The 26,086-nt window shown below is 42.0% G+C and overlaps 2 protein-coding genes across 6 annotated transcripts; one reads left to right on the top strand and one right to left on the bottom strand.

Moving 5' to 3' along the window:
* Positions 1 to 420: 420 nt before the first annotated feature.
* On the bottom strand, positions 421 to 13,162 carry trip6 (thyroid hormone receptor interactor 6). Of its 3 annotated transcripts, none has more exons than XM_080452111.1 (11): positions 13,099 to 13,162; positions 12,094 to 12,139; positions 8,065 to 8,281; positions 7,214 to 7,317; positions 6,727 to 6,840; positions 5,811 to 6,455; positions 4,771 to 4,864; positions 4,447 to 4,616; positions 4,045 to 4,223; positions 3,812 to 3,932; positions 421 to 3,591 (listed from the first exon to the last, which is right to left on the bottom strand). In XM_080452111.1, the coding sequence occupies exons 3-11, from the start codon at positions 8,270 to 8,272 to the stop codon at positions 3,460 to 3,462; spliced, it is 1,767 nt and encodes a 588-aa protein (XP_080308237.1). In that variant the 5' UTR covers positions 8,273 to 8,281; positions 12,094 to 12,139; positions 13,099 to 13,162; the 3' UTR covers positions 421 to 3,459. The 3 variants fall into 3 exon arrangements, with proteins under 3 accessions (XP_080308237.1, XP_080308239.1, XP_080308238.1); XM_080452113.1 differs by having other exon boundaries at positions 5,811 to 6,407; XM_080452112.1 differs by lacking the exon at positions 13,099 to 13,162 and adding an exon at positions 12,472 to 12,537.
* A 4,762-nt stretch (positions 13,163 to 17,924) lies between these two features.
* Positions 17,925 to 25,263, top strand: bcl6b (BCL6B transcription repressor). Of its 3 annotated transcripts, XR_013934649.1 has the most exons (13): positions 17,925 to 18,061; positions 18,729 to 18,802; positions 19,004 to 19,233; positions 19,503 to 19,748; positions 20,024 to 20,170; positions 20,465 to 20,663; positions 20,925 to 21,133; positions 21,294 to 21,400; positions 21,543 to 21,686; positions 21,954 to 22,084; positions 22,817 to 22,954; positions 23,641 to 24,944; positions 24,976 to 25,263. XR_013934649.1 is itself a non-coding variant. In XM_080452115.1 (12 exons), exons 3-12 carry the CDS (start codon positions 19,013 to 19,015, stop codon positions 23,779 to 23,781), a joined length of 1,683 nt encoding a protein of 560 aa, XP_080308241.1. In that variant the 5' UTR covers positions 17,925 to 18,061; positions 18,729 to 18,802; positions 19,004 to 19,012; the 3' UTR covers positions 23,782 to 25,263. The 3 variants fall into 3 exon arrangements, 2 of the variants coding, with proteins under 2 accessions (XP_080308241.1, XP_080308242.1); XM_080452115.1 differs by having other exon boundaries at positions 23,641 to 25,263; XM_080452116.1 differs by lacking the exons at positions 17,925 to 18,061; positions 18,729 to 18,802 and having other exon boundaries at positions 19,101 to 19,233; positions 19,546 to 19,748; positions 23,641 to 25,263.
* Positions 25,264 to 26,086: the final 823 nt, after the last annotated feature.

Below are 26,086 nucleotides of genomic sequence, written 5' to 3'. Positions count from 1 at the left end.
CAGTAACGTCAGCCTGTCTCTCCAACTCTTTAATAAACAGAAAATACATTTTCAGGAGAGTACCCATTTATCAGCTTCAATTTTATAGTGTCCCAGTTCCATTTTTGTCTGATCATTTATTTCTTTGTCATGATGTCATCACTTCTTATTTCACTTGCTTAATCTACATCCTGTGGGATTTCTCTCTCCTGCTTGGAAAACATTGTTATCCCGACCTGAAAATGCATTTTGTTTAGTAAAGAACAGGAGAGAACTGAATCAACACTCTGCAATGAGTACTATCAGAATAGAGCTATTTAACACCTATTTTAACCAAACAATATCACTTACCTTAACCAGTGAAAAATAGAATACTGGCCATTAAAACAATTGTCTCAGACGACACTTATTTCAAACAATAAAACATGACAATGGCGTCAATTGACTCGCTGAAAAATTTATATTTTAATATGTATGCATCAATTACATACTACAATCTGTATTAGGAGAAACAATGCACACATGGATCAACACACATCCCCACACACTTCAACTACTTGGGTCCTACTGCTCACAAATTGAGTTTTACAACCATTTGTATCATTTTGTCAGTACAAAAGCCTTCTTGGGTTATTCTATGAACATTTGTCTGCTGCAGTACCATGGGCTTAGAACCAATCAGTCTGCGTTCACAGATTACACTTCACAGCATTCCAAAACTTTACATAGGTTGTTAGCCATCAAGGCTAAGACTGAGCCACAAGACGGAAGGATATCGTATAACAGCACAAAAATATAAAGTAGACAACTTTTGGAATATGATTTCTATGACACAAAATTGGCATTGTTAAGAATTTCAAAACATGACACGATTGAACAACTTGAGAATACAAAAAGTCATAACAATGAGATGAAATAAATTAAGAATTGTGTAAAATTCTACTGTCAAAAGCGTTGTGCTGATTACCCATGTTAGCATGATCAAGTTATGTAACAAGAACACAGGATTCACAAAGACTAAAGGGTTTCAAAGGATTATCATCACAATGACGATTCTTGGAATAAGGCTTTAGTTATTAGCCCTTGACATACACAGAAAACTGAAGAAAACTGGGACGGAAAGACAGAACTAAAACGAAATCAAACGTTATTATAAATACTGTACTGTAACATATAGGCTCACAAATATGACCAAATGGGCTGACAGGAGTGCAAGGACAAGCATAAAGCAGAACTCCATACATGACGTTCAAGCTACAGCCATGTACACAGCAGGATGTTTTCATGACCTACAAGCATCTTGTCAGATGAACACCCTGTTTTTCCCATTAAATAGTGGCGTTTGACTTCATTGCACCTTTCATCTTCAAATGTAACAGTCAAGTATCAACCAAACAAAAATTATTCAAAGTAAATACAAAAGCTGATATAAGCGCATTGAGTTGCCTTGTGTTTTATGGACATTCAACAATCAAAGTGTTGATTTGGCTCGTATTAAGAAAATCCCTACGGTTTGTTTTAATAACTATGGTATGTAATATTGTGATACTTTAAAGTTGATATGGGGTAAACATTTTGTCATGTTCTACATTGTTCTCACCTTCTGCAAGAACCCAGAGATAATCATTAGTCTTCTCAAGTTCACTACACACTCGTTCGGTCTACTTTTCTGATCCTATTAGCCTACGCACTGCAAAAGTTCACTGCATTAAAACGACATGCTTTCCAACACAACAGATAAACCCTCCAAGCAAAACTTCATGTTATAGAGAGCTACAGGTAGTGCTGCATTATGTGCTTCTCAAATGCATTTGTTTTGAGGCAGTTAAGTACGTTATAGTGTGGCGATTTCAAAATATACAAGTATACATTATTGAGACTTTTACCTCCATGCATGGAGGAAATTGTCCTGGATAGCATTCCCTTCAATCGAATCTCTTCTTTCCCCCTTAACGAATATGCTCAACATACACTATATGGTCAGTGTCTCTGATGGGGAGAGTACAAGAGGCAATAAGGACACAGTTAACCAAACCCAAAGTTTAGGGAATTAAATGATTAGTGTAGCCCTAGCTGCCTGCAGATCAGGGCCACTGTGCAGCACAAATATAGGGGTTCTTTCACTTAACACTTCTGAGGACATTTTAATGTCTGCTTGGGCTTTTGTGTACACCCCAGACCATAATTTTTCAAATAGTCTTTTCATTTATTTACTTAAAGGATAACTTTGTTTTTTTACAACCAAGGTTTATATTTTAGCTTGTAATTAAAGCAAATAAAAGATGAGTCATTTACTGCTTTCTATAGTTTTAGCAATTTTCGCGATCTGTTTTACAGTGGGCGGAGGCATTCTGTCCGGTGGCTAAATATGTAAGGTAATATGTAAATATGTAAAAAAGGTCCTGTGGTCTTTGATGGACAGATGTGAGTTATTGGGGGCTAGAAGAGCTACTGTAAATAATAATAAAGAAAATGCCGGGTTATTGTGTAAAAAAAGACATTTAGCCACCGGACAGAATGCCCCCGCCCACTGTAAAAAATATCACAAAAATTGCTAAAACTATAGAAAGCAGTACATTTAAAAAAATTAACACTCATCTTTTATTTACTTTAATTACAATCTAAAACATAAACCTTGGTTGTCCTTTAACAGGAGTTTGGAGTTGTGGAATTGTTAAATCCATTATTCAATTTATTGTTTAATTCTATGTGAAGATTGGAAGAAAAAAAATGGCAATACTGGCAATAAAAGAAAAAAAAGGACGGTCTCCTCACACATATAATCACCAGAACCAGGGATATGTGTTATTAATTTGTCTAACATGGAGTTTGAAGCTGAATGGGCTTAAATGGGAGGGGAGAATATCTGATCAAATTAATATTAAACATCTAAATATTGAATCAAGCAACCTAAAAACTGTCTGGGCTGCACACAAAAGCTTGAGTAGATGTAAAAGTTACCCCAGAAGTGTTTTAAAATGAAATACCCCTTTAACTATTAAGAAATGTACTGTAGTGGAGTGATTCTCAACCTTTTTAATTTCAAGGACCCCAAGTTTGATACAATTATTATTTCTGGGACTTTCAGTGTTACAGACCCATTATTCCCAAAGGACCCCAGGTTGAGAACCAGTGTTGTAGTGTACTGATATGAATTATAACATGGCAGGGAAGAGGGAATTGGGTTTGGGACACATCCAAAGTACAAAGCCCTATTGTCAATGTTAACAGTAGCCATAAATGTTCCTCTCTTTGTATCGGAACTGAGTGCCACTAGAGGGAACCCTATCATTTATGTTGATTCTTGAGTACCTATCTCAGTTATAACAGGCAGAGACAGCATGAGATCAAAACAATATAGAATCCATAATATAGTGACCCTTCTCAAATTAATGATTTCATCTGGAAAAGGACTTGACCCTGGACCCCATGATTGGCTGACGTATGGACACTGAAGGGCTCGAGCAGCCAATAGGAGTGCTAGCAGTCAGTCGAGATTTTGGCCGACAGGTCCTGGATGCGGCGAGCACTGCAGCTCTTGCACAAGATATGGCCATCTAGTGGGTAGCAGCCACGGCCCTCACCTTCAGAGGACAGCAAGAGACCGCATTCCTGAAGGAGATGAACGCGTCAGTCAGTCAGTCAAGTCTCAGAAATACATATAGTTTCAGTTTTTATATTTTTCAGGTTATCTCTATCTATACATTAATCGCTGAAGAATGCTGTACACTGGTCCATAGTCTCCATAATTTTGAGGAAAGCTTGGACTACAAGAATTTAACTGCCTGCAATTTTGTTACCAGCTGTACAACAGTACTAAGGGCTACTGTACCTCACAGACATAGCAGTCGACGTGAAAACTCCGATCCAGGGCGACTATCCTGACCGTCTCCTCCTGACCAGGCTCTGGCATGATAGCCTGACCACACACAGAGCAGCGAGGGGCAAACTTCCTGTCATGAAACACAAGGATCAATATGGATGTAATTAATAGCACAAACAATATAGATTAAATGGCAGATATCGTTCACTTTGTCTGAACAGGATAGCGAGTCGTGTACGGACCTGTGGAAGTCGTCTATGCAGTGGATCTGGGAAGTGGCATCCACAGTGAAGGGCACTCCATCCAGGCAGCAGTTACAAACCACACAGGTGAAGCAGCGGGGGTGATACGCCTTGCCCATGGCCCGCAGGATACGGTCCAAGATTGGTTTAGAGCACTTGGAGCAGCGCTCTAGGGTGCTCTGATAGAAAAATATTGGAGCATGAATAATAAGTGTTAGAAAGTGGGTTATAAAAAAATATACAGGTAAATATTACAGGTGACCAAGAAGTCTTGCAATATCAAAATTGTTACATAAATTAAAAAAGAAAACTTGAACAGTAGACTATGTCAAAGGACTGCATCATATGACGAAGTACCTATGAATTAGCCTTTAGGCAACTACTGCAGTGCCCTCTACTCACAATGTAACAGCTCTCGCAGTAGCTCTTCTTGTCCAGGGCGTAGAAAGGTTGGCCTCGGAGACGAGCATGGCAGGTGATGCAAGTGAAACACTCCACGTGGAACACCTGTTCCATAGCGATACAGCCGCTGCCATCACCGAGAACGTTGTCACCGCAACGCGCACACCGACCTGAGACAAAATGGATGAAACAAAAACCACTTAGTGTACAGAACGAATACGAGTAGCTATGGGGAGAAGGTGACGTTGGCAAGTTAATGATGAAAAATAGGTTTTAAAAACAGATTGGCAGAATAGAAATTAAATACATCAATAAAGACGGTACCAAAATATTCCTCTACAGGGGGGTGATTCATGTCATACACCAGCTTCTTGGTTAGTCGATCCAACTCTTCCTCAGGCCTTGGTGTTGCTGACCCCTGATGGAGGGAATAGGAAATATGAGTAAGGGGCCTCCTCTTGTAAACACTGCGACATACATGGATTTATTTATCTCTTGATGGCTTTGAATTCTAAATTATAAGTAGTACAGCCTTACACTCTGTCAATTTTATTGTGGACACAGAGACAGAAAAATGACCAATGTTTCAGACAGACAAGCTGCCTTCTTCAGGGTAAAAGAATGATGGCATGTGTTACATTAAATACAAGGATGACACCCATTGCAGATAATAATAATAATGGATTCATATATTCATATTTATAATGCACTTTACATTTGTGAAAATATCAAAGTGCTACAATTGCATAAAAAATGGCATTAAAAAAAGAATCATCACATCATTAAAAAACATTGAGAAACTGAAACAAAACATTTAAAACATGAGGGTATAAAGCCTAGAGGTAAAGCCAGTGTAGCTAAAAAAAAATGCTTTGTTAAAAAGGTAGGTTTTTAGTCCTCTCTTAAAATCATTCACAATGTTGTATATTATTATATATATTTTTCCTGGTTCTTTTAGTTTTTCTTCTGCAGTTACTCAATTAGGCTATTAAGACATGTATGTATGTATTATATTGGCCATTGATGTGACATCATTTCTGAATTTATGTAAATCTAAGTCGTCACCTGTGCTCCATCTCAACCCAGTACTTTTCCACTAGTAAATGGGCTGATTGGGTGTCACACCCCGCTGATCTGCAATGGACTGTCATCCTTGTATTTAATGTCACACATACTATTCTTCTTTTACCCTGAAGAAGGCAGCTTGTCTGTCCTAAATGTTGGTCATTTTTATGTCTATGTGTCCACAATAAAATTTGCATCGGCAGCTACGAGTGTGCGGCTATACTCTTTTATTATGTTGTGTATGTACGTAGGGATCAAAAGGGATAACGTGGCAAGGAAGAGGACCACTCAGAACCTACCTTGCTAGGTTGATAGGCCAGACTATGTCCTGCCCCTGGTTGGCTGCTCTCCAGTCCCCTCTTAGACATGGAAACCTGGCTGGGTCTTCCTCCATTACCCGTGGCACTCCCCTTGTACACTGCCTCTGAGTGCATCTCCTGGGTTTGGGAAGCGGGATGCTGAGAGTACCAACCCTGGGGACCACCCGGAGTCTGGGGTGGGGGGCGTGATGTGTGCTGGCGGGGAGGCGGTGGAGTGTAGGCCTGTTCAGCCTGTCTCCCAGTCTGGGAATAGGTGACAGGCTGGGCCGTCTTGACCTGCACACTGAACCTGGGGCCAGTAGGCGTGGAGGCTGTGGTGTAAGAGGCGGGGACGGGCTGGGGGTAGGGCTTAGGCGAAGAGGAGGAGGAGTAGTATTCCTGCTGATGGGAGCTGGGGTACTGGGCCACCTGGTGCTCATTGGAGTATGGTGGTGCTGGGTGGTACTGGCTTTGGGGATGAGGCGGGTAACCCATAGATGGGCGTCCCTGGGGCGAAGGTCCGCTCTGTCCGCTCTGGGTTGCGGACGTGTAACGGTCCCCTGAGAGGTGTTTGTTGTAAGGCACATTGTCATACAGCTGTGGAGAGCAAGAAAGGTGTTTGTTGTAAGGCACGTTGTCATACAACTGTGGATAGCAAGAAAGCGGTGAGAAAAATGACGTTTCAGTGGCACTGTTGGCAAAAGATATGATATGATAAAAGTTAAACACCCTCCACTCCTCCATGTTTATTTATTCATTTATGCTGAAGGGTGGGAATTCTGGGTGGGATGGCGGTTGGGGGATGTGTATTTTGTGAAACATTTTAAACGTTAAAGAAATAAACAACTACTGCTTTAGACACAAGTGGACAAAAGGGTCTGATGAAGGGTTATTGTTGCTGATTGTGTTGCCATACCTGTGTGCTGGAGTTGTGAGGGTGACTGTCCAGGTCTGCCAGCATAGATGTGAGAGAGTCTATGTCTGCATCAATGTTGGAATGATGGCCCACAGGCTTTTCATGGCCCCGGTGCTACAAGCAAGTGCATTTCAAATACATTAGTTCATCAGCAGCGAGCAGCGCATATTTCATTAAGGTTTTTTGAAACATCATTGTGTGTGTATTAAGTATTAATCATTTCCCTATTTTTCTACACAGTGCTTTTATGCTTTATTGATAGGATAGGATAGGATAGTAGGCTGACGGGAAATGGGGAGAGAGATGGGGGGGTGACATGCAGCAACGGCCATCGGGACTCGAATCCGCTACGCACTGTCAGGCTACTTTAGAGCCTAGGTGCCTGGACCGCTATGCCAGCGGTCCAGACCCCTACACACAGCTTTAATTGTATAAAACACAAAAAGCTGTTTTCTATATTAAGCTAAATTACTCCATAGCCACTTACCATTAGCTCATAGCTGTCCATGTGAGGGCTCCAGTTGCGGTCCTCTTTGGGTCCATGAGGAGGTGGGTAATAGTGATCGCTCGAGGGATGCTGCATGGGTCCACCTTTTATTTGGAGGATAGGCATCAAATCTGTGAGTGTTTATTATCTTGGCCTTAACCCATTGAGACCTGAAGCCGATTCTACATGTCTCCTAAATCTCAGTATTCTGAAAAACGTATGTTTCTATATCAGTGGTGCTCAATCTTTTTCATGTCAAGGACCCCCACAATTATATGGATTTGGCCGCGGACCCCCATCAAAATATTTTGTTCCAGGGACCCCCAGAAGCAAAGATTTGAGTTAAAAATGTTTGCTTTAAAAATATATATATTCAAAGATTTGCACACATTTTCACGATTTTTCAAAAAATAGCAGATCTACAAGCTCGTAGCGCGGCACTCGGTGCCGCGCTATGAGCTTGTACAGGCATGCAAACAGCCCGAGGTGAAAAAGGTGACAACATGTTGTTTTCTTTCGGGTCAGGTGTCACACAATTGCCCTATTTGGGTTCAAAAAGGTGACTGTAGCTGAAAAGTGACACTTTTGCATGTCTGGCTTGTAGATCTGCTATTTTTGAATAGCCCAAAGTGTAAAATAATGCTTTTTAGCTCAAATCTAAAAATGACACAGTTCCAGGTCTTAATGGGTTAAAGTGGCACTACTGTAACTTTTTCACTTTAATAACCCCTAGCATCCCTATTCTGGGCATGTCATAATAGGCAAACATTCATTCATTCTTTCTAATGAGACCTTTAGTCGACTCCACTGTTTCTTGCAACATGTATTAATGTTGACTGATATGATCTTACCTGTGGGCCCAGTAGCCATGTATCTATTAGACGTCCCACCTCCTCCCCCTCCATTCTGGTCATAGACGCCATATTTAGGTCTGGGGTCTGATGTGCCCTTCTTGTTGGGGGTTCGGTAGATGGCTTGACCTCCTGAGTGAGACATCTGGGGGACGACGCGCTCTGGGTTATCTTGAGTCCTTGGCGGCAGCCAGGTAGGACCAGACATGACGGGCTACTGTAAGGCCACAGTGGGACAAAGGAAGACGTTTGTGTTAGGTTTCATCGTGGTGACAGTGCCCGTTTGTTCACTACCAGTTCTGGGTGACAGGTAGGGATGGGCAATATTATCGATATCACGATATATCGCGATATTTTATTTCGCGATACTGTATCGATATTCCAGTATCAATATCGCGATTAAAAAAAAAAAAAAAAAAAAGTTTTTTTTTTTTTTGCTTTTTCAGATACAGGCTTTATGAAAAACATTCAAAGAACCTATCACAGATCTGCAGCTACTCAATATGTAGTGTATATATAAACAATATGTAGTTGTGATATATGTATATATCGCAATATATCGCAATATATCACAATATATCGCAATATATCGCAATATATCGCAATATATCGCAATATATCCCAATATCGTGATACGACCCAAGTATCGTGATGCGTATCGCAATATAATCGTATCGTGACCCAAGTATCGTGATACGTATCGTATCGTGAGATTGTTGCCAATACCCATCCCTAGTGACAGGCACCCGGAACTGGTAGTCGCACTCTTAACATCACATCATCGTATTTTGACAGACTATCACTTTGGTTTTCGTTTTGTTGCACAGGCATATTGCAATTATTATTTATTTTTTTGTTCACTATCATCTCTATTTTGGACTGAAATCTCTAACATTTACCAAAAATTGCAGATTTACCATCTCACAAGGCATCACATTGTGATGCCTTGTGAGCTTGCAGATTAGATTTTGTTTTTGCTATTCGTTATACAACGGAGTAAAATAAGGATTACGTGGTTAAGTGACTGTTATGGCAGGTTTGATATTACTTATGGTGAATTTCCCACATCTGAGCACAAATCAAAACCTGCTCTGCAGTATCCCACCAAGTTAGATTCTGTCAGACTGACTTTGCTGAAATTGCTGAAATTGCTTCCCGCCCAGTGAATGTGCAGGATTCCGTTTCAGCTCCCACTCAGATTCACATGACCCATAGCTGTAGCTTCTGTGTGTATTTGTGTCATAGGTAACCACTGGAAACCGAGAGATGCTGCGTCGCGGACACATGCACTTAACAATGGGCTTCTAGTTGAGGAGCAGGAAGGGAACAGTCATTCCCAAAGGGTTGGGGAATTCCACCAGATCCGCACTATGCTCCGACACGCGTGTATGAACACCAAGACCCTTGAATGTGCGCAGTGCACACACAAACAAGCAAACAAAAACACAGACACACACACACTTACAGGTGCACCTCCATAGCTACCATTGACTGTATCCACCACAATAGTTATTGTCTCTGTCTGTTTACATGGCAGCATAGATGAGTTCAACTCAAGTCAACACAAAAACTAGACAGGAAGTGTCCTGTCATGATATGTCTGTACATCAACACCTGGTTCACAACAATATATTACATATCCTGTTGAGGATAAATAACAACAGCTGAGTTGACAAAGGTGTAACCAGCTTTTGAAAGACCCCTGCCAATGAAATGCTGTCTTCTTGGCATGGGAAAGGGGGGGAGCATACATATAAACACACAAAAGCGTTATGATACACTTAATGCCTAAGTTATGCTCCATTGTACAATGGTGTCACACAGAAAAATACCTTATCTAAAAGCTTACAACACTGTGACGTGTAGTGAGCTTGTAGATCGGCTATTTTCCGCACACTACATCGTCTTTATATAAATTGGACTTCATGCAGACATTAAGAACTATACATATTAAACCAACAACAAATCTTAAAAGTCTTTCTTTCACACACTTCTCTCGGGCATGACTCATGAGTCTGGGACACGTGTGTGCTGGTACTGTATTTTCCAATCCTTTTCTGTTGGGGGTTTTTGGACAGTCTGTGAGTGATAAAAGATTGCCATTGGTGTGGTCTTATTTAAACATGTAAGTGGTGCCCATTGGGAAAGCAATTCAGCATTGTCAAAGAAGTGAACCGACAGAACACACTCTCATGTTGGTTATATGCCAGTCTTTTGTCCGAGATGATGTTTCTGTTAGTAAGAGGATTATAACCAGAAAAGAGAAAACTATGTAGCGTACAGGGATACAGTATTTCACCGCATCATAATTGATGTGGTTTCTGTTTCATCTTGGTCAAACTGGTGAGCAGTGTCACCAATAAAATGCCGTCTTCTTGGCAAGTCAAGAGGAGTGGGGGAGAATACTTACAAAAACACAAAAGCGTTAGGATACACTTAATGCCTAATTTATGCTTCAGTGTCGCACACCGAAGAATAGCTCATCTACAAGCTCACCTGTGACATGTTGTGAGCTTGTAGATCGGCTATTTTACACGCACTACATCATAAATTGTACAATATATAAATTGGGCTTAAGGCATATATTAAGAACTATACATAAAACAAACAACATTTGTAAAGTATTTCTTTCACACACTTCTCTCGGGCAAAGTGTTGGTCATGACTCATGAGTCTGGGACACGTGTGTGCTGGGTACTATAGCCTATTTTCCAATCATTTTGGTGTTGGTGGTTTTTGGACAGTACTGGTAAATGGACTGCATTTAAATAGCACTTTTCTCCAAAGCGCTTTACAATGTACTTCACATTCACGCATTCACACACACATTCATACACCAACGGCAGAGGAAACCATGCAACCTGCTCATCGGGTGCAATTAGCGGTTCAGTGTCTTGCTCAAGGGCACTTAGAGACAGCAACTCAGGCGGTGCCCGGGTTCAAACTAGGGACTTTCTGTTTCCCAAGCTGCCACTATAGCTCCTGAGTCACTGCCGCCCCAGTCTGAGTGATAAAAGATTGGTGTATGTCTCATTTAAATCTATGCATTCACATACAGAGGTGCCCACTGGGAATGCATACAGCAATTTCAGCACTGTCAAAGAAGTGAAACCGACAGAACACACTCATGTTGGTTATATGCCAGTCTTTACTCTGGAATGATGTTTCCGCTTGTAAGAGGATTATAGCCAGGAAAGAGAAAACAATGTAGCCTACAAGGGATACAATATTTCAACCACATCCTAATTGATGTGGTTTCTGTTTCATCCTTTAAGTCTTTCTGGCAATGAACTGCTTTAACCACCAGACTCCTGCTGTATTGACATGGGATTTGATTGCCTTTATTCAGTGTCCAATTACAACAATATCATACAGTGACTCTGCCTCAGTGAGTGACTGCCCCACTATAGTACCGACCTGATTTAAACCCTTTCGTAATCCGGCCTGAGCACTCAACTCAAATCGGAGGATTGCTGGGCCATGAAATTAATCACGACGGCTTTATCATTCTGTGATTTAAGCCATTCGCCGAGGTTGTTACAGTGCGTGGCTTTCGCTACGGAGATCATTATAGTTGCACGTCGATAGCCATAGTAGCTCGCATCTCTTAACCACTCAAACAAACCCCAGCATCCTATTGTGGTGATTGTGCTGAAAATAGCAGGATCTGCTATTGTGTGAGCTTGTCGATCTGCTATTTTCAGCGGCAGCTTTCCCCACATTCAATGACAGAAAATAAACTAGTATTGAGCCCTGAGGGGCTCCTCCGGTTACCAATACGGCCGTTTAAGTGGTTAACGGATGAAGCTAGCGCGTCAACAACGATAACTTCAGTGCATCGACTGTCAAAGTTGTTACATTGTAACCAGGATTATAAAAGACGAGACACTGCTGTCCTGTCGTTCGTTACAATGCATCAAATGTAAACTTCCGCGATGAAAACAATATGGCGTGAAATGCAGACCAGAGGACAGCGAAAAAACAATCAATATGAAGCTAGTACAGTACTACTACTACAGCATTTCCTACCTTATAGTTCCACCTCGTCGCTTGTCGTTCCCTTCAGTGTGATCATCTAAGGACACAAAACGACAACATGCTGCTCAGTTCAGTCACTTCAGTGTGTGTGTGTGTGTGTGTGTGTGTGTGTGTGTGTGTGTGTGTGTGTGTGTGTGCTGTGCTCAGCTGCAGACCAGAGGGTGAACGTATCTTTACGTTTCTGCTGCTTCATTCAAAAATGTGTAAAAAGCAAAAACCCGTAGCACCAGCAACCCTGTGTTGTTTCGCGTCTAAAACTGGCCTCGTTTGCGTCATAATTGTGTCAAATTAACAGCTTCGAAACATCTAAATAGTATGCCATGGAAGGATAACTGGCGACACTTAACTTTAATGACATGTTTTGTTTACTTGTTTGAAAGCGAAACGGCGACGCGAGTTCAGCTCGTGTCCTCGTCTCTCTCTCCCTCTCTCCGGGGGGCTACTTGCAGTGTTGCCAGATATTGCGAGAGAAATAAGCAACTAATTCTAGAAAAACAAGCCCAAAAGAAGCGACTACTAGGCTACGGCCTTTAGAAAATAGCCGATCTATGTGAGCTTGTAGATCTGCCATTTTCATAATGTGGAATATTTTTTTTACATTCTCACAACATTCTGACAACACAAATGCTCCCTGGCACAAAACATTTTTATGGAAATATTTGAGAACCACTGGTTTAAATAAATAAAAAAGCAAGCCCAAATAAACAGCTACCCTTTATAACAAGCCCCCAAAAAAACGCAGCCCGCCGCAACTAACCAAGCAACTTTACAGAAAAACAAGCCCAAAGTCGCTTATAATGAGCAGACCTGGCAACACAGCTACTTGAATAGCCTCCAACAGAAAGAGGAGAACCCACCGCCTATTAGTTGTCTATCTACGCACCCAATTCAATACACGTCCCGTCCCCCCTCCCTCACACACATTTAAAGCGTCTAGGAAACTTATTCCTACTGAACTTTATTATTTATATTTAGTTTGGGTGTAAACAGCCTTACTTTGTCGTGGAGTTAGTTTGTCACACAGGCCTTCGGTGCAGCAGCAGTCAGTCGTCACCACCGCATTCCTAATGTGTGACGTAGATGACTGTCTCTTGGTCATCGGAGGGTGGGGGCATGGTTGTCATCAGAGGTGGAAAGTAACTGAGTACATGTACTCAAGTGCTGTACTTAAGTACCATTTTCAGGTACTTTTACTTTACCTGGAGTATTTCCTATTTTCTACACTTTTACTTCTACTCCACCACATGGCAAATATATATACTTTTTACTCCACTACAATTATTTGAAAATCTTTATAGTTACTAGTATACTTTGTAAGTTTTGATTATTATTACAAAACATACATTTACCACTTCAGCTCTATTTAAACTTGCTATTTGAAAATAAAATTTATTTTCAAAATATTTTTATACATTTTAGACATGATAACTTGTGATAATGAGTACTTTTACTTTTGGTACTTTAAGTATATGTTGATGCCAATACTTTTTTACAATGTGATGCACTGTGAACTTGTAGATGTGCTATTTTCATATTTTTAAAAAAAACATGTATATTATTGTAACAGTATGATTTTACTCCCAATATTGATATCGGTTGGATTTTGTCCATATCATCATGCCCTACTGGAAACTCAATATATTCAATATTCTGATACAATAAGGTGTCCGATTTAGCATTTTTATGCATGCAATATGCAGTTAGCCTAAATCAAAATCCTTAATTTCTCTATCAGTATGGAATGGGTGTGTTAAAGCTGTATTGTTCCACTTGGCATGTTTTTGTAGATCTGTAGGCTACTAGATCTTTCTCTTTGAGTGGAAAATGTAGACACTCAGATTACAATGTACAGTAACGCTAGGAGTCCAATACCTCTGTAGGCCTAAATAGTTATTTATTAATGTATTTATGTAAATGTATTTCACATTTCTCAGACACCTGACTAGCCTATGCGAAACAACTCAGGCACCATGACACCCTGTTGGGTGTCTCACATGTGGAGAGATCACAGCCAGGGTAGTTTTAAATGACTGCATGTGTTGGTTATGAAGTTTGATTTTTTACTGGGTGCTATAGAGTCTAGACTAGTGAAGGAAGTGCACAGTCGTTTTTTTTCCTCTCTTGTCCCACTGAGGTAGGAGTTTTCCTGTTGTTATGAAATGTAATGTTTATAGAGGATTCAGTTGATCTACATACTGTATTGCAAATTAGATCTACTGTAATGTGTGAGAGAAAGATAATAGCAAATTATGTTTTCTAATGTCACAATGATATAATGTTGGTCAAATGGTTATTTAAGCTGTCATATCCATATTAACGTTGTAGCAACATTGCATATCCCTGCTGTCACTTGCTGATATTGGAATCAAATCTCTATTTTGGGGGGGGGGGGGGTTTGATTTGTTCAAATGTGTTATAGTTTAAATTGTCTGTGTCTGTGGTTTTCATATAATGTCGCTCAAATACTAGCCTATACTGTAAATATTTCCTTGGTCACTGACAACTCTTCAGAGTTGTTTGCCATTTCTAATTTTAGCTGCAGATGATGTAGTAGACCTCATAATGTAATAACATACCCTTAGGTCCAAGGTCCGTCATTAAAATGCACTTGGCACTTACCTGACCACCAGTATTCTTTCCATTTAGTTCCCATTTATAATGCTTTCCGATGTTGCTGCGTTTTCAGCCTATCTGTCCAATGGTTGGTTTATACTTTGCTGAAGATTTTCAATCAAAGTTACAGTATATTTCTGTATTTATATTATTAAATGTATTATTTATTACATATTTTCTTCATATGTCTGTCTGTCTGTCTGTCTGTCTGTCTGTCTGTCTGTCTGTCTGTGTGTGTGCTGATAATGTGTTGCCTTTTATGTATTTCCTTGTTATCTAATAGTTTGCTCCCCCTGCAGTAGTGAGCACGGAGGTCGAGCATCGAGGGTTGTAACATTTACCTCTATCTCCTTGTACACATTCTTATTTTGAGGCCCAGAGTTCAAGAGTCAACAGTTTTCACCCTCTCGCCTTACCTCCCCCTCCCCTTCCATGTTCCAGTTCCCCTCGTCCCTCCTGGGAGCTGGGGAGCATATCAGAGGCATCCTCATGTTTCCATAAGACATTTTCTCTAAACAAAGTTTTTTCCCCCCTCCCCTAGGATTCAATGTTTTCATTTTAATTGCTTGTTTCCCCTGATGCTCCATTGCTGCCTGCCTCAAAGGGGACAAACAACTAAAACTACTAGCTGGTACCCCCCAACGTGAGTGCACAGGCACACATACGCACGCACGCACGCACGCACGCACGCACACACGCACGCACACACACTTCCTCCACAAACTATAGGGCTTCTCTGTTTGCCCTTATATGTCCAGGGCACTCAGCAATCACAGGAAGAGACAGTTTATGTGGCTCTGTGTTATTGTTTCTGGGCCTGTAGTAGTTGTCAACACTTTGGCACCAGCTGCTGAATATACAGACAAAGCAAGGTTTGAGCACACGTCTTGTCAGGTTAACAATACTGCTGCGGTCTGTCCAGGAAACCACAAAATGAAGGGATTCCCCTAGGTTTAGCACATTCCAGTTGCTTAAGGAGGACATGTCACAACTGTGTATTAATTTAGGAGCCCTGGTCTCCAGCTCTGTCATTGATTTGAGCACAACTTTACACTGTGGTGGGTTACTGTTGTGATGGATGATAGTTTAATGGCTCCTAAAGACAAAATGCATTTAATCATGAGCAGAACTGTAATATATAGTAGGACTTTGCCATTGACTAGTAACAACAGTGGCTTGCTGATGGACACTGACAGACTGGCTATGATGCAGGAAATCACTATTAGCTTGGCCCCAGCCTTGCCAACGGGGCAGACTCAATGGCTTCCGCTCATTGGTGAACCTGTTTAGTAATGTTCTCACTTTTCCTCAGCCGCCCCCCTCATCCGTTCCTTTCACAATGCCTGGAAGTTGCCGAGACCCACATCTCCCTCACTGTTTTCTTAAATATTGTTTTTCTTTTTCTTTTCTTTTTTCCACAAGGACACAATTGATGCAGCCTCCATCCAAACAAATAAAGAAGGGACACACACACGCACTCAACACCCCTCACAAACACTCTGCTTCCGACTCACATTTTCAAAGGATTTATAACCAAACATGGTCATGTCAGATTTTAATTACATGCACGATTCAATATCATGCATACAGCATGTTTTACTGTCTACAAAATGCATTTTGTTGTAACTGAGTCTAAGAGCAATAATAGAAAATATGAATCAAATCAAACAACGCACAACCCATTTATCAGTGAAAATTCACAGAGCTATCTGATGCCATTCTCACTGTTTCTGCAAGCGCCATATATCTCAAAAGTACTGTATATGTCATGCTTGGAACAACACAATCTGGGAACCCATTCTGAATCTGTCTTGAGAGATTAGGAACAGCATGCTCCTGCTCACTCAATGCCTGCCTGTGTGAAACACTTTGATCCAAGGTGTGCCTGTGTGAAACACTTTGATGTGAGCGGAACACAGTTCATGGTGCGCTTTTGCAGTCCCTATATATTAACTGTCTTGTGCCCGGGTTTTCTGTGAACCCAAGGCTACACTGATGATGAGGTCACTTTCCGCTTTTTTTCCTTCTTTTTTTTTGAAGTTATGAGAGACCCCTGAACCCTCTGTTTCACCTCCCTCATCTCCTGCCTGGTTTATTATTGACGGATGTCCTGCGCGGGTGGTTTTATCCATGTTTCTGTGCAGCCTCGCAGGATGCATACAGAGAGGTGTGTGTGTGTGTGTGTGTGTGTGTGTGTGTGTGTGTGTGTGTGTGTGTGTGTGTGTGCGTGCGTGTGTGTGTGTGTGTGTGTGTGTGTGTGTGTGTGTGTGTGTGTGTGTGTGTGTGTGTGTGTGTGTGTGTGTGTGTGTGTGTGTGTGTGTGTGTGTGTCAGAGAGTTCCTGCACATCTGTCCACTACATTTCTAGCAGTCATGGAGGGAGGGGGCGAGTTGTTTTTCAGTACCAGGAGAAGGTGTCTCCCATCAAGCCCTATCAATTTTTTCCCCCACACTTTTTGTTTCCTTCCTGTCTGTCCCCAAACCACGTCCCCCGTCCTAACGGGCAGCAAGCCAGAAGGTTCCGGTGACTTGTTATGGAGCGCTCATTAATGTTCACCTGAATCCGTCACCTCAGCAAAAGCACAGTTTTCCATGTGCTTTCAAATACAACTGTGTAAATTACATGCTCTTTTATTGAGATAATGGTTTTCTTGCAGAATTATACTAATATTTTATTATTATTGTTATTACTTTTGTGTGAAACTTGTAAGATTGCCTGACAATACCCAAGATATTAACTCATCTTTCTAGAGAGCACTTCAAATCCTATATAGCAAGTCTCCAATTTTGGTTTATAATTTGTTTATCCAGCAAGTTGGTAGCCTTCCTCACTTCCTCTCATACAGTTTCCTATGTCCTGGAGAGGGGCGATGCGTAGGACAGCGGTAGGTAGATGGGGGAAACGCTGATTTGGATCATCTCACTCCTGGATAGCCAGGCACGTACCTACCTCCCCTGGGGTTATCATATATATTTTTTCAAGGCGGCCTGAAAACAAGCTTCGCTTTCCTGCCATTACTTTTGCACAGACCTACTGGGTTAGACAAACTAATAGCCCACTAAAAATACTTGGAGCCGAGGGTCTGGGCTTGGGCCTTTTCCTGCGTTGCTTCCAGGGTGCGCGTGGGCCGTTGAGGAAAGAGGAAACGAGCACTGGTTGTGTGAGGCTTCCTGGACGACGTTATAAAGAGTCCCCTCCCTTTAGACACCACTGACACTCTTTACTCAGAGGCGGTGGAGCCAGTGAACCAAGGATAACCAGAGGCATCTTAGATTGCAGACTGATCACTGAGCCAAGGGGTTTGACGTCAGTGTGGTGAACGTTAATTCTCGTCCCTGCTGGTCGGGGTGAGTTGGAAGTGGTTTCTCAATCCATTTTACCCCCATGATGTTTCTTTGATAACACTGCTTGCTTGGATATTGGCTTTTCACTTTTGAATGTTTTCATTTTTTCCTCATGGAAATATTAATTATCTTTAGCATTTTTTATCTGCTGATTTAGCCTTAGAACTACAGCTCAAATCAAGTAAAGGTTTTAAGCTGAAGATGAATCATGTCAAAATAAGGAGCCTTTCTTTACCATTTAGACAGCTTTCTTATGACTGTATTTTGTTGAATTGTATTTCTGCTTCATTAGATAGAAGAGAAAAAGGGAAACAATGTCAGAGAGAAGGGAGACATGCAAGACATGGCGGGAGTAGTATTCAAATGCGGCCCACATGAGCATGTGGTCCATGCAACTGGCTGAGGCACCAGGCACCGCAAAAAATGTTTTAACCCAAGGAATGTTCTTCTTAAGAGTGCAATTTACAGCTTAAGTACAGCTTCAGAAATAACGTTTCAGTTGGAGGTTGAATTACACTAGCATGGGTTATTTCTGTTTTAACTTAAGGAACCTTTGGAAATTATTACCATGCCACATTCCTTCTTAGCATTACGGTATGTAGTAAGTGTGATTTTGTGCAACATACATACTGTGGCATTTGCTGATGTCTGTCTTCCTTTTCTCCCACAGGTACGAGTAGGGAGCTGGTCTCACCTAATGTGTCTGGGACACTCCAGGCTATTTATTCAGTCAGTTTGACACAGGTAGGTCCACACCAGACAGAAAAATCTAAACCAATCATTACACCCAACCCATGTGTATTGCAGTCATTTTATTAATTTTGATTGAAGCTCTGTAAGGGTTTAAGGGGATACATATGTTTTATCTAGTTTGTGACTTGTACCACTGTTTAGCACACGATTACCTGCAATAACTCCCAACCCCTATCTCTATCCGCAATTCAGCAATTAACAATGAACGTGATGGAGGTGGTGGAAGGATACAGGGTCAACAGCCGCGGTGAGCCGAGGACCGAGACCACAACGGAGGGATACGTGAAGGAGTTCACGCGGCACTCCGATGATGTCCTGCAGAACCTGAACGAGTTGCGTCACCGGAACATTCTGACTGATGCCACCCTGGAGGTCGGCAGTGTTCGCCTGCGGGCACACTGTGCCGTGCTCGTTGCATGCAGGTTGGTGCACGCGGGGTCACATCTTTGTTCATCCCTGTCTCCTCCTTTTGTCTTCATCTCTGTCTTAACTTTATAACGTTTTATTTTCATTTCTTTATCTTCTTCTCCATCTATCCCTTAACATTGTTGTTCCTCACCTATCTCTATTAGTCTCACTCTCATGCCTCCTTCCCTCTCTCCGAACTCCTGGCTTATGTATGGATGATGTCCACAACTACACTACACACATGATCATCTCCCTCTCTTTTCTCCCCCCCCCCTACACACAGCGGGTTCTTCTACACTCTTTACTCACGTCGCGTGTTGCTCCAGGGGCGTGACGGGGCGGAGCAGCTCATGACCGTGTTCCTACCAAGCACCTTGGACCCATCCAGTGTGTCCCTGCTGTTGGACTTCATGTACACGTCCCGCCTGCCTCTGACACCACGCAGCGCCCCCGGGGTCCTCGCTGCGGCGGCGTACCTGCAGATGGACCACGTGGCCGATGCCTGCCGGGCCTTCATGCAGCTGCACAGGTGAATCCACAATCCAATGCAAAAATCCCAGATACATTTTGTCGGGGGAACTAGGAAGATGCTTCTGGATCTTCCTCCTTCCGCCTATAAAAATACATCCTCCCTGGACCGCTCTGTTGGACAGAGGATTAGTTGATAAGGTCACCCATTTGGGACACGAAAGCTTGGAAGATGCAATTATGTGGGTGAACAGGGCATAAATTGACCTGTAATATATGTTATTGCGTGCATTTTTTTTTTTACATGGGACGTTAACTGTTTTTTTTGTTCTACAGGGAGAGGGTGAGTGCTGTGCGCCCTCATTTGGAGCTGGACTCCAGTGTATCTGTAGCCTCTGTAGCTCCCCAGTTTGGGGACATGTCTAATCCAGCTCGTCAGCCAGTAGCCCCGGTCCCTCTGCAGCCGACAGCAAAATCTGCCAGGTGAGAGAAACAGACTTGTGCAACACACTGTCAGGACTTCTAAAGTAAAAGAGATGGAGAGGTGTGTGTGTGTGTGTGTGTGTGTGTGTGTGTGTGTGTGTGTGTGTGTGTGTGTGTGTGTGTGTGTGTGTGTGTGTGTGTGTGTGTGTGTGTGTGTGTGTGTGTGTGTGTGTGTGTGTACATGCGTGTGCCTGCAGAGTGCCAAGAGTGTTTCTGCGGGTGCGTTTGTTTGTGTCTGCCTTTGTCTCTTGACAAGTTTGGCTCATTACCCCACTTCCTTTGTTTCTCTGCCAGGGTCCCAGGGGAGGGTGGGGCCTCTCTGAAGCCAGGGGCTTTCCCGACCTGTGAGCCCAGGTCACAGGAGCTGAAACAACAGCCTGAGTCGCCCCTCTTGGGCAGTCCCACCCCATCACCAGATAGACCCAGTCGCTCCAGCTGTCAGCCCAACTCCCCTGCTGAGTCCAACACCTGCAGTCTCGCCAACCAACTCATGGTATGACTCCACATCCTAGAACACACTCACTCTTAAAATTACCATTCTACTAAATGTGATTGTTTTCAAATGGTAAAAAACTAGCTGTGCTCCCATATGGGCCTACTGTATATAGTCACTTTGTAGTCATCATGTAGTCACTTTGTCACTACATGATGCCAAATGGACTAGGATTATCATTAAGCATCCTGATACATTTTGTTTTAATAAGAAAGCTTGTTTCTCTGATGTAACCAATGTGTTTTTTTTTTGTCCATCCAGAGCGACACCAAACCAACTCCAGACCCCAAGGCCTGCAACTGGAAAAAATACAAGTACATCGTGCTAAACCCTCTCTGTGCCGTTACCACGGTGAAGGAGGAGGAGCCAGAAGAACAGCAAAGTGACACACCCACTTCTGACAGAACAGACATGACCCCCAAAGCACCAAGACAGGCGTGGTCTGGAGAAGTGCCTGGTCAGATTGATAGGTACGTTTGTGAAAACAGGAGTAGAGAAAGAAATTATGAATGGATGAGAAATGACAATGTAAACAAAAACATTCATATTATTTTGTATTATTAATATTTTGTTGAACATCAGATGTATTGAGTTGGTCATCTAATTAAAAGGAAGGGGATTCTCTTTCAGACAGGGGCGGGCCTCCTGCTACGAGGGTTCTGGCCGAGCCCCTCCCCTGGGGCCACCCTGCTCTGTGGACCACCAAGTAGAATCTCCCGTGCACACTCACGGAACAGGTGAGCACAAATCAAACCTTTGTCTTAGCCTTTACTTCATAATCATACCCTCAAAAGGATTCACTCTTAAGAGATATTCCACTTCCCATATTGTACAGTACATCTTGATTTACTGTTGCCATACATTCTTTCTCTTCCTCAGTTTCGCCTTGTGCCATTTTTCCAAGAGTCCATCCCAGTGAACCAGAAGCAGCCCAACACAGCCAGCATATAGTCAAGCGTGAGAATTACTGTGTGCCATTCTGTTACTCTGGCAATCTTGGTGGAACCAAGACTGTCTGTGCAGGTGAGGCAGTACACTTATCCATTCAATCAGTAGTAGTCGTAGTAGTAGTAGTAATTATTGCTATAATTAATTATTAATGATATTTTTTTTTGTTTATTACTAAAGATGCACATTACAAAACAATATGCCAGGTTACGGCTGCCAGATTCGTATTTGACTTTAATGTTTGACTGTAGTAGATGGATGAAGTTCCAAAAGCTCAGCTCAGTTTTAGATGAGTTATGGATGCTGTGAGCTAATAGTTGGTAATCACCTTCACCCTGACAGGTGACAAGCCATACCGCTGTAATGTGTGTGGTGCTCAGTTTAACCGGCCTGCCAACCTGAAGACTCATTCTCGCATCCACTCTGGAGAGAAACCCTACCGCTGCGACACCTGCGGTGCACGATTTGTACAGGTGAGGTCCAGACCTGTGTGTGTGTGTGTGCAGTGGTGGAAAAGTACTCAAATGTTTTACTTAAGTAAAAGTATCTATACTGCAATGTAGAAATACATTAGTAAAGTAAATAGGTGGGAATACAACATTTACTTGAGTAAAAGTACAAAAGTATTGATATCAAAATGTACTTAAAGTACCAAAAGTAGAAAGCACTCATTATGCAGGAGGTCCCATTTCACAAGTTTTCAAATGTATAAACAGATCTACAAGCTCACAATAAATTGACCTGGGTTCTTAGGGTTAGGGTTAGGGTTAGGCTTGCGACACATTGTGAGCTTGTAGATCGGCTATTTTCGTATGTAGGGCTAATGTATGTAAGTGGTTAATGTCTAGATTTTTCTAGTTTTCAAATAATTGTAGTGGAGTAAAAGTACAATATTTGCCTCTGAGGTGTAGTGGAGTAGAAGTAAAAGTACTGAAAATTTGAAATACTCCAGTAAAGTAAATTGTACTTAAGTAAATGTACTTATTTACTTTACACGACTTTGTGTGTGTGTGTGTGTGTGTGTGTGTGTGTGTGTGTGTGTGTGTGTGTGTGTGTGTGTGTGTGCACACGCGCATGCACAACATGCTTGTGATTACTTTGATACAGGATGTTCCTGTTATTGTGTCAGATGAGGCTACATATCTGAATTGCTGTGTTCCACAAGTCCACCTGGTCTTATGTCAGCCTATGTGTGTTCTGTTCAGGTGGCCCACCTCAGAGCCCACGTTCTGATCCACACCGGGGAGAAGCCATATCCCTGCCAGATCTGTGGAACCCGCTTCCGTCACCTACAGACACTGAAAAGCCACTTGCGCATTCACACCGGGGAGAAGCCCTACTCGGTGAGTGTCTGTTGCTGTCCCCCCCCCTACCCCCCCCCCCTCCTTCATTTTCCTCTTTTGTATATATATATTTTTTTCTCTCTTCATACCAGTAACCTGAAAGCTGATTGTATGACATTCTGTATAGTAGTGTGTATATCTGTCTGCCTCTTATATGTCATCATGATTTGTGTGCATGGGGTTCTCATCTTAAACAAGCTGCGTGCTTAATGAGAGTTCCAGTTTAGTAGACCTTGCATTGTGAATTTGTACTTCCATGTACTGTTATGTACTGTCATGTACTATTCTCATGTCTTACTAAATAAACTACATCAATCAATCAATCAGTCCAGGCAGCAACAGTACATAGCTCACAGACACACAGCGCATGCTTTAAAAACACTTAGACCCTATACACTTACGCAGTAGACCATGACCCCCAGGGCTCTATACTAGGTCTGCTAGCATTTCTCTCAACACCAAATCTCTTTGCCGAAAATAAACGAAGCTCACAACACATCGCGTTGTGATGCATTGTCAGCTTGTAGATCTGCTATCTTTGCAGAATGTTTGCCCCAGAATGTTTAGGGTTCAAGTGATATATATACTGTAATACAACAAGATACAATAGTACAAGTGCTGACATAGAACAGCAAACTGTGTGATGTTGGCCAGACCATCTAACCATTTCATCCCTGTTTCCTCAGTGTGATAAGTGTGACATACACTTTCGCCACAAGAGCCAGCTGCGCCTCCACCTGCGGCAGAAGCACGGGGCCGTCACCAACACCAAGATCCGCTACCAAGTCCTGGCCGAGCCCTACCAGTCCATTCTGCAGGCTTGCTGAAGAGCCTGCCTATTACAGTGGATCCTGACCACTGGATCATCATTACTGTAAATGACTTGATTTGGTAGCTGGCTGAACCTCTGGCAGAATGTGAAATCAATCTATGGGCGCGGCAGTACACATGGCTTTACTATTTCCATGTCATCCTATTATTTCGGAGGCATCTAAAAATACATCAGGTGGGGTTGTGTACTGATCCCGGGTTAAGTGATACTAGCAATATAATGAGTTATGACATCATCCTTGCTGAACTTGAGATGGCTGTTTACAAAAACTTTCACCCACTAGCTGCATAGCTCTCTTTGCGTCATCTTTTCCGATACGCTGAAGCATCTGGAGTCTCAATTGACTAGAAATATTGTTTACTTTCAGAGTTAAATTAACACACGATTTTACTGTGTAGGTGAACCGTGGAGTCGTCGTCAGTATAAGGGTGATAGGGCATCCTGTCAAGAAGTGGCTAAACTGGTTGAAATATAAACTGGCTATATAGAACGCAAGTGTCAGAGATATGGGGCCTGGTAGCTTAGCTTCACTGCACTACACAGTAAAACCCTGAGTGTCAATTTAACCTCAGAGTTAAACACTTGGTTTTAGTGTATGTGCCGGCAAGGAGCTATGGAGACTGACCACTAGCAGTGGAGTTGCATTTTTTCCTGTAAATCTGAGATGGTTGGGAGGTTTCCTATATTCAAGCTATTATTGAGGAATGTGTTACTGAGGGTGAGTGAGGAGAGAGACAGAAGGGAATGGGAATGGAGTGATGATGAGGAGATGAGGAGGAGAAGGCAAAGATATGTACAGTGGAGAAAGATCTTATGAAGAAATGAAGGTGAAGGCAAGGTGAAGAATTAGCCAGAGGGATACAGTAAAGTTATTGAGAGAGTGGTGTTGAGGTGATGGATAAGTGAATTACAAGTACTTGAGGATATTCTTGTTTTTGTAGTCATATTCTATATGACTGACTTTATCCATATTTGGCAATACAATTATTTTGGATTTTTGTTTCGTTGAAGAATTTGAAATCTAAATTTTCTTCATGATACAGTATACTGTAGCAAAGTCCTGTAGCTGATGAGGTTTGGATTTGTCATCTTAAAATGTAATTCAACTAATATCATTAAAATGTAAGGCCTGGGGCCTGAATGGTATTTGACATGTTTGTATGTTAAATGAAGCAGTAATGTTATGGAGTATTTTTCTAATATAAGATATTTAAAAGGAAGAAATTATTGTTTGTTGTTGGCATTAGTGTTTAATGATAATTATATTTTCTAGTCCAAGCAGGCAAAGGGCTTTGTTGTCTTGTGCAGTATATAAAGTATGGAATATGAATATGTAATAATGTTTATAGAGACAAAACATCTGATAACGTAAATGTGAGCAATTGGAAAAATAATATTGTTGAAGTAAAATGTGTAATGGGTTCTTTTGCTGGACAAAGACAAGACTGGTTTTCTACAAATTAAATCTTTTTCTATCAATTGATATGTTTGTGTCATTTTCCGTTTTATTTTTATTTTTATATTCAGTGCCCCATGCCCATTAGATTTGGTTATGTGTGCTGAGTTTTACAGGATTTGTACATGTTAAAATACAGATAGATGTCCCCAAAAGATAAGAAAGCCTCGTAAACCACCCCCCCTCCTGAAATCAAATGCAAATGCAATTTCTGGAGGGGGGGGGGGGGGGTTTACGAGGCTACCCAAAAGAGGCAGGAGGATGAATTGAATTACAGTTTTTGTGTCTGTCTAAACAAAGTATAGGCCTTCAAAAGAATGTGATAAAATGCGTGTGTGTGTGTGTGTGTGTGTGTGTGTGTGTGTGTGTGTAAACCCAGCACAATCTGTATTTTCGTAATGTTCTTGAAGCAGTGAAACAGCTCCTCTCTTTCCCGCATTCAATTCCTTTCCTCCAGACTTCCTTCCTCTCCTTAATTTGCTCTTTTGACCCATGAATCATGTCTTCTGCAGAGTCAAAAAAGCCCAGCCATTTTTTACGTTTTGTTTTATTTTGTTTTGTTTTTCTGGGTGTTGGTGTGGAAACAATGAAGACCAGGGCACCTGTTTCCGGTGGGATCCTAATACATGGTGCACACACACTGCCACTATGCTCTCGCTGGTGCTTCCTGAGAGTGATGGGAGGTCCTTTGGGGGGGGCTCCAGACCCCTGTTGAACTCTCTCACCCTCTGTCGTCTCCTCTTCCTGATCGGTGATGAGTTGTGGCTGCTTGAGTTTATTGTCCAGGCCCTGCAGACAAACGTTGGAAGTGAGAGGGACTTTCCAACCCTCAGCCTCTCCCCAA

This window comes from Gymnoscopelus braueri (genome assembly GCF_963280865.1).
Source record: "Gymnoscopelus braueri genome assembly, chromosome: 15".
Lineage (NCBI taxonomy): Eukaryota > Metazoa > Chordata > Actinopteri > Myctophiformes > Myctophidae > Gymnoscopelus > Gymnoscopelus braueri.
This window is presented reverse-complemented; position numbering and strand designations above follow the sequence as displayed.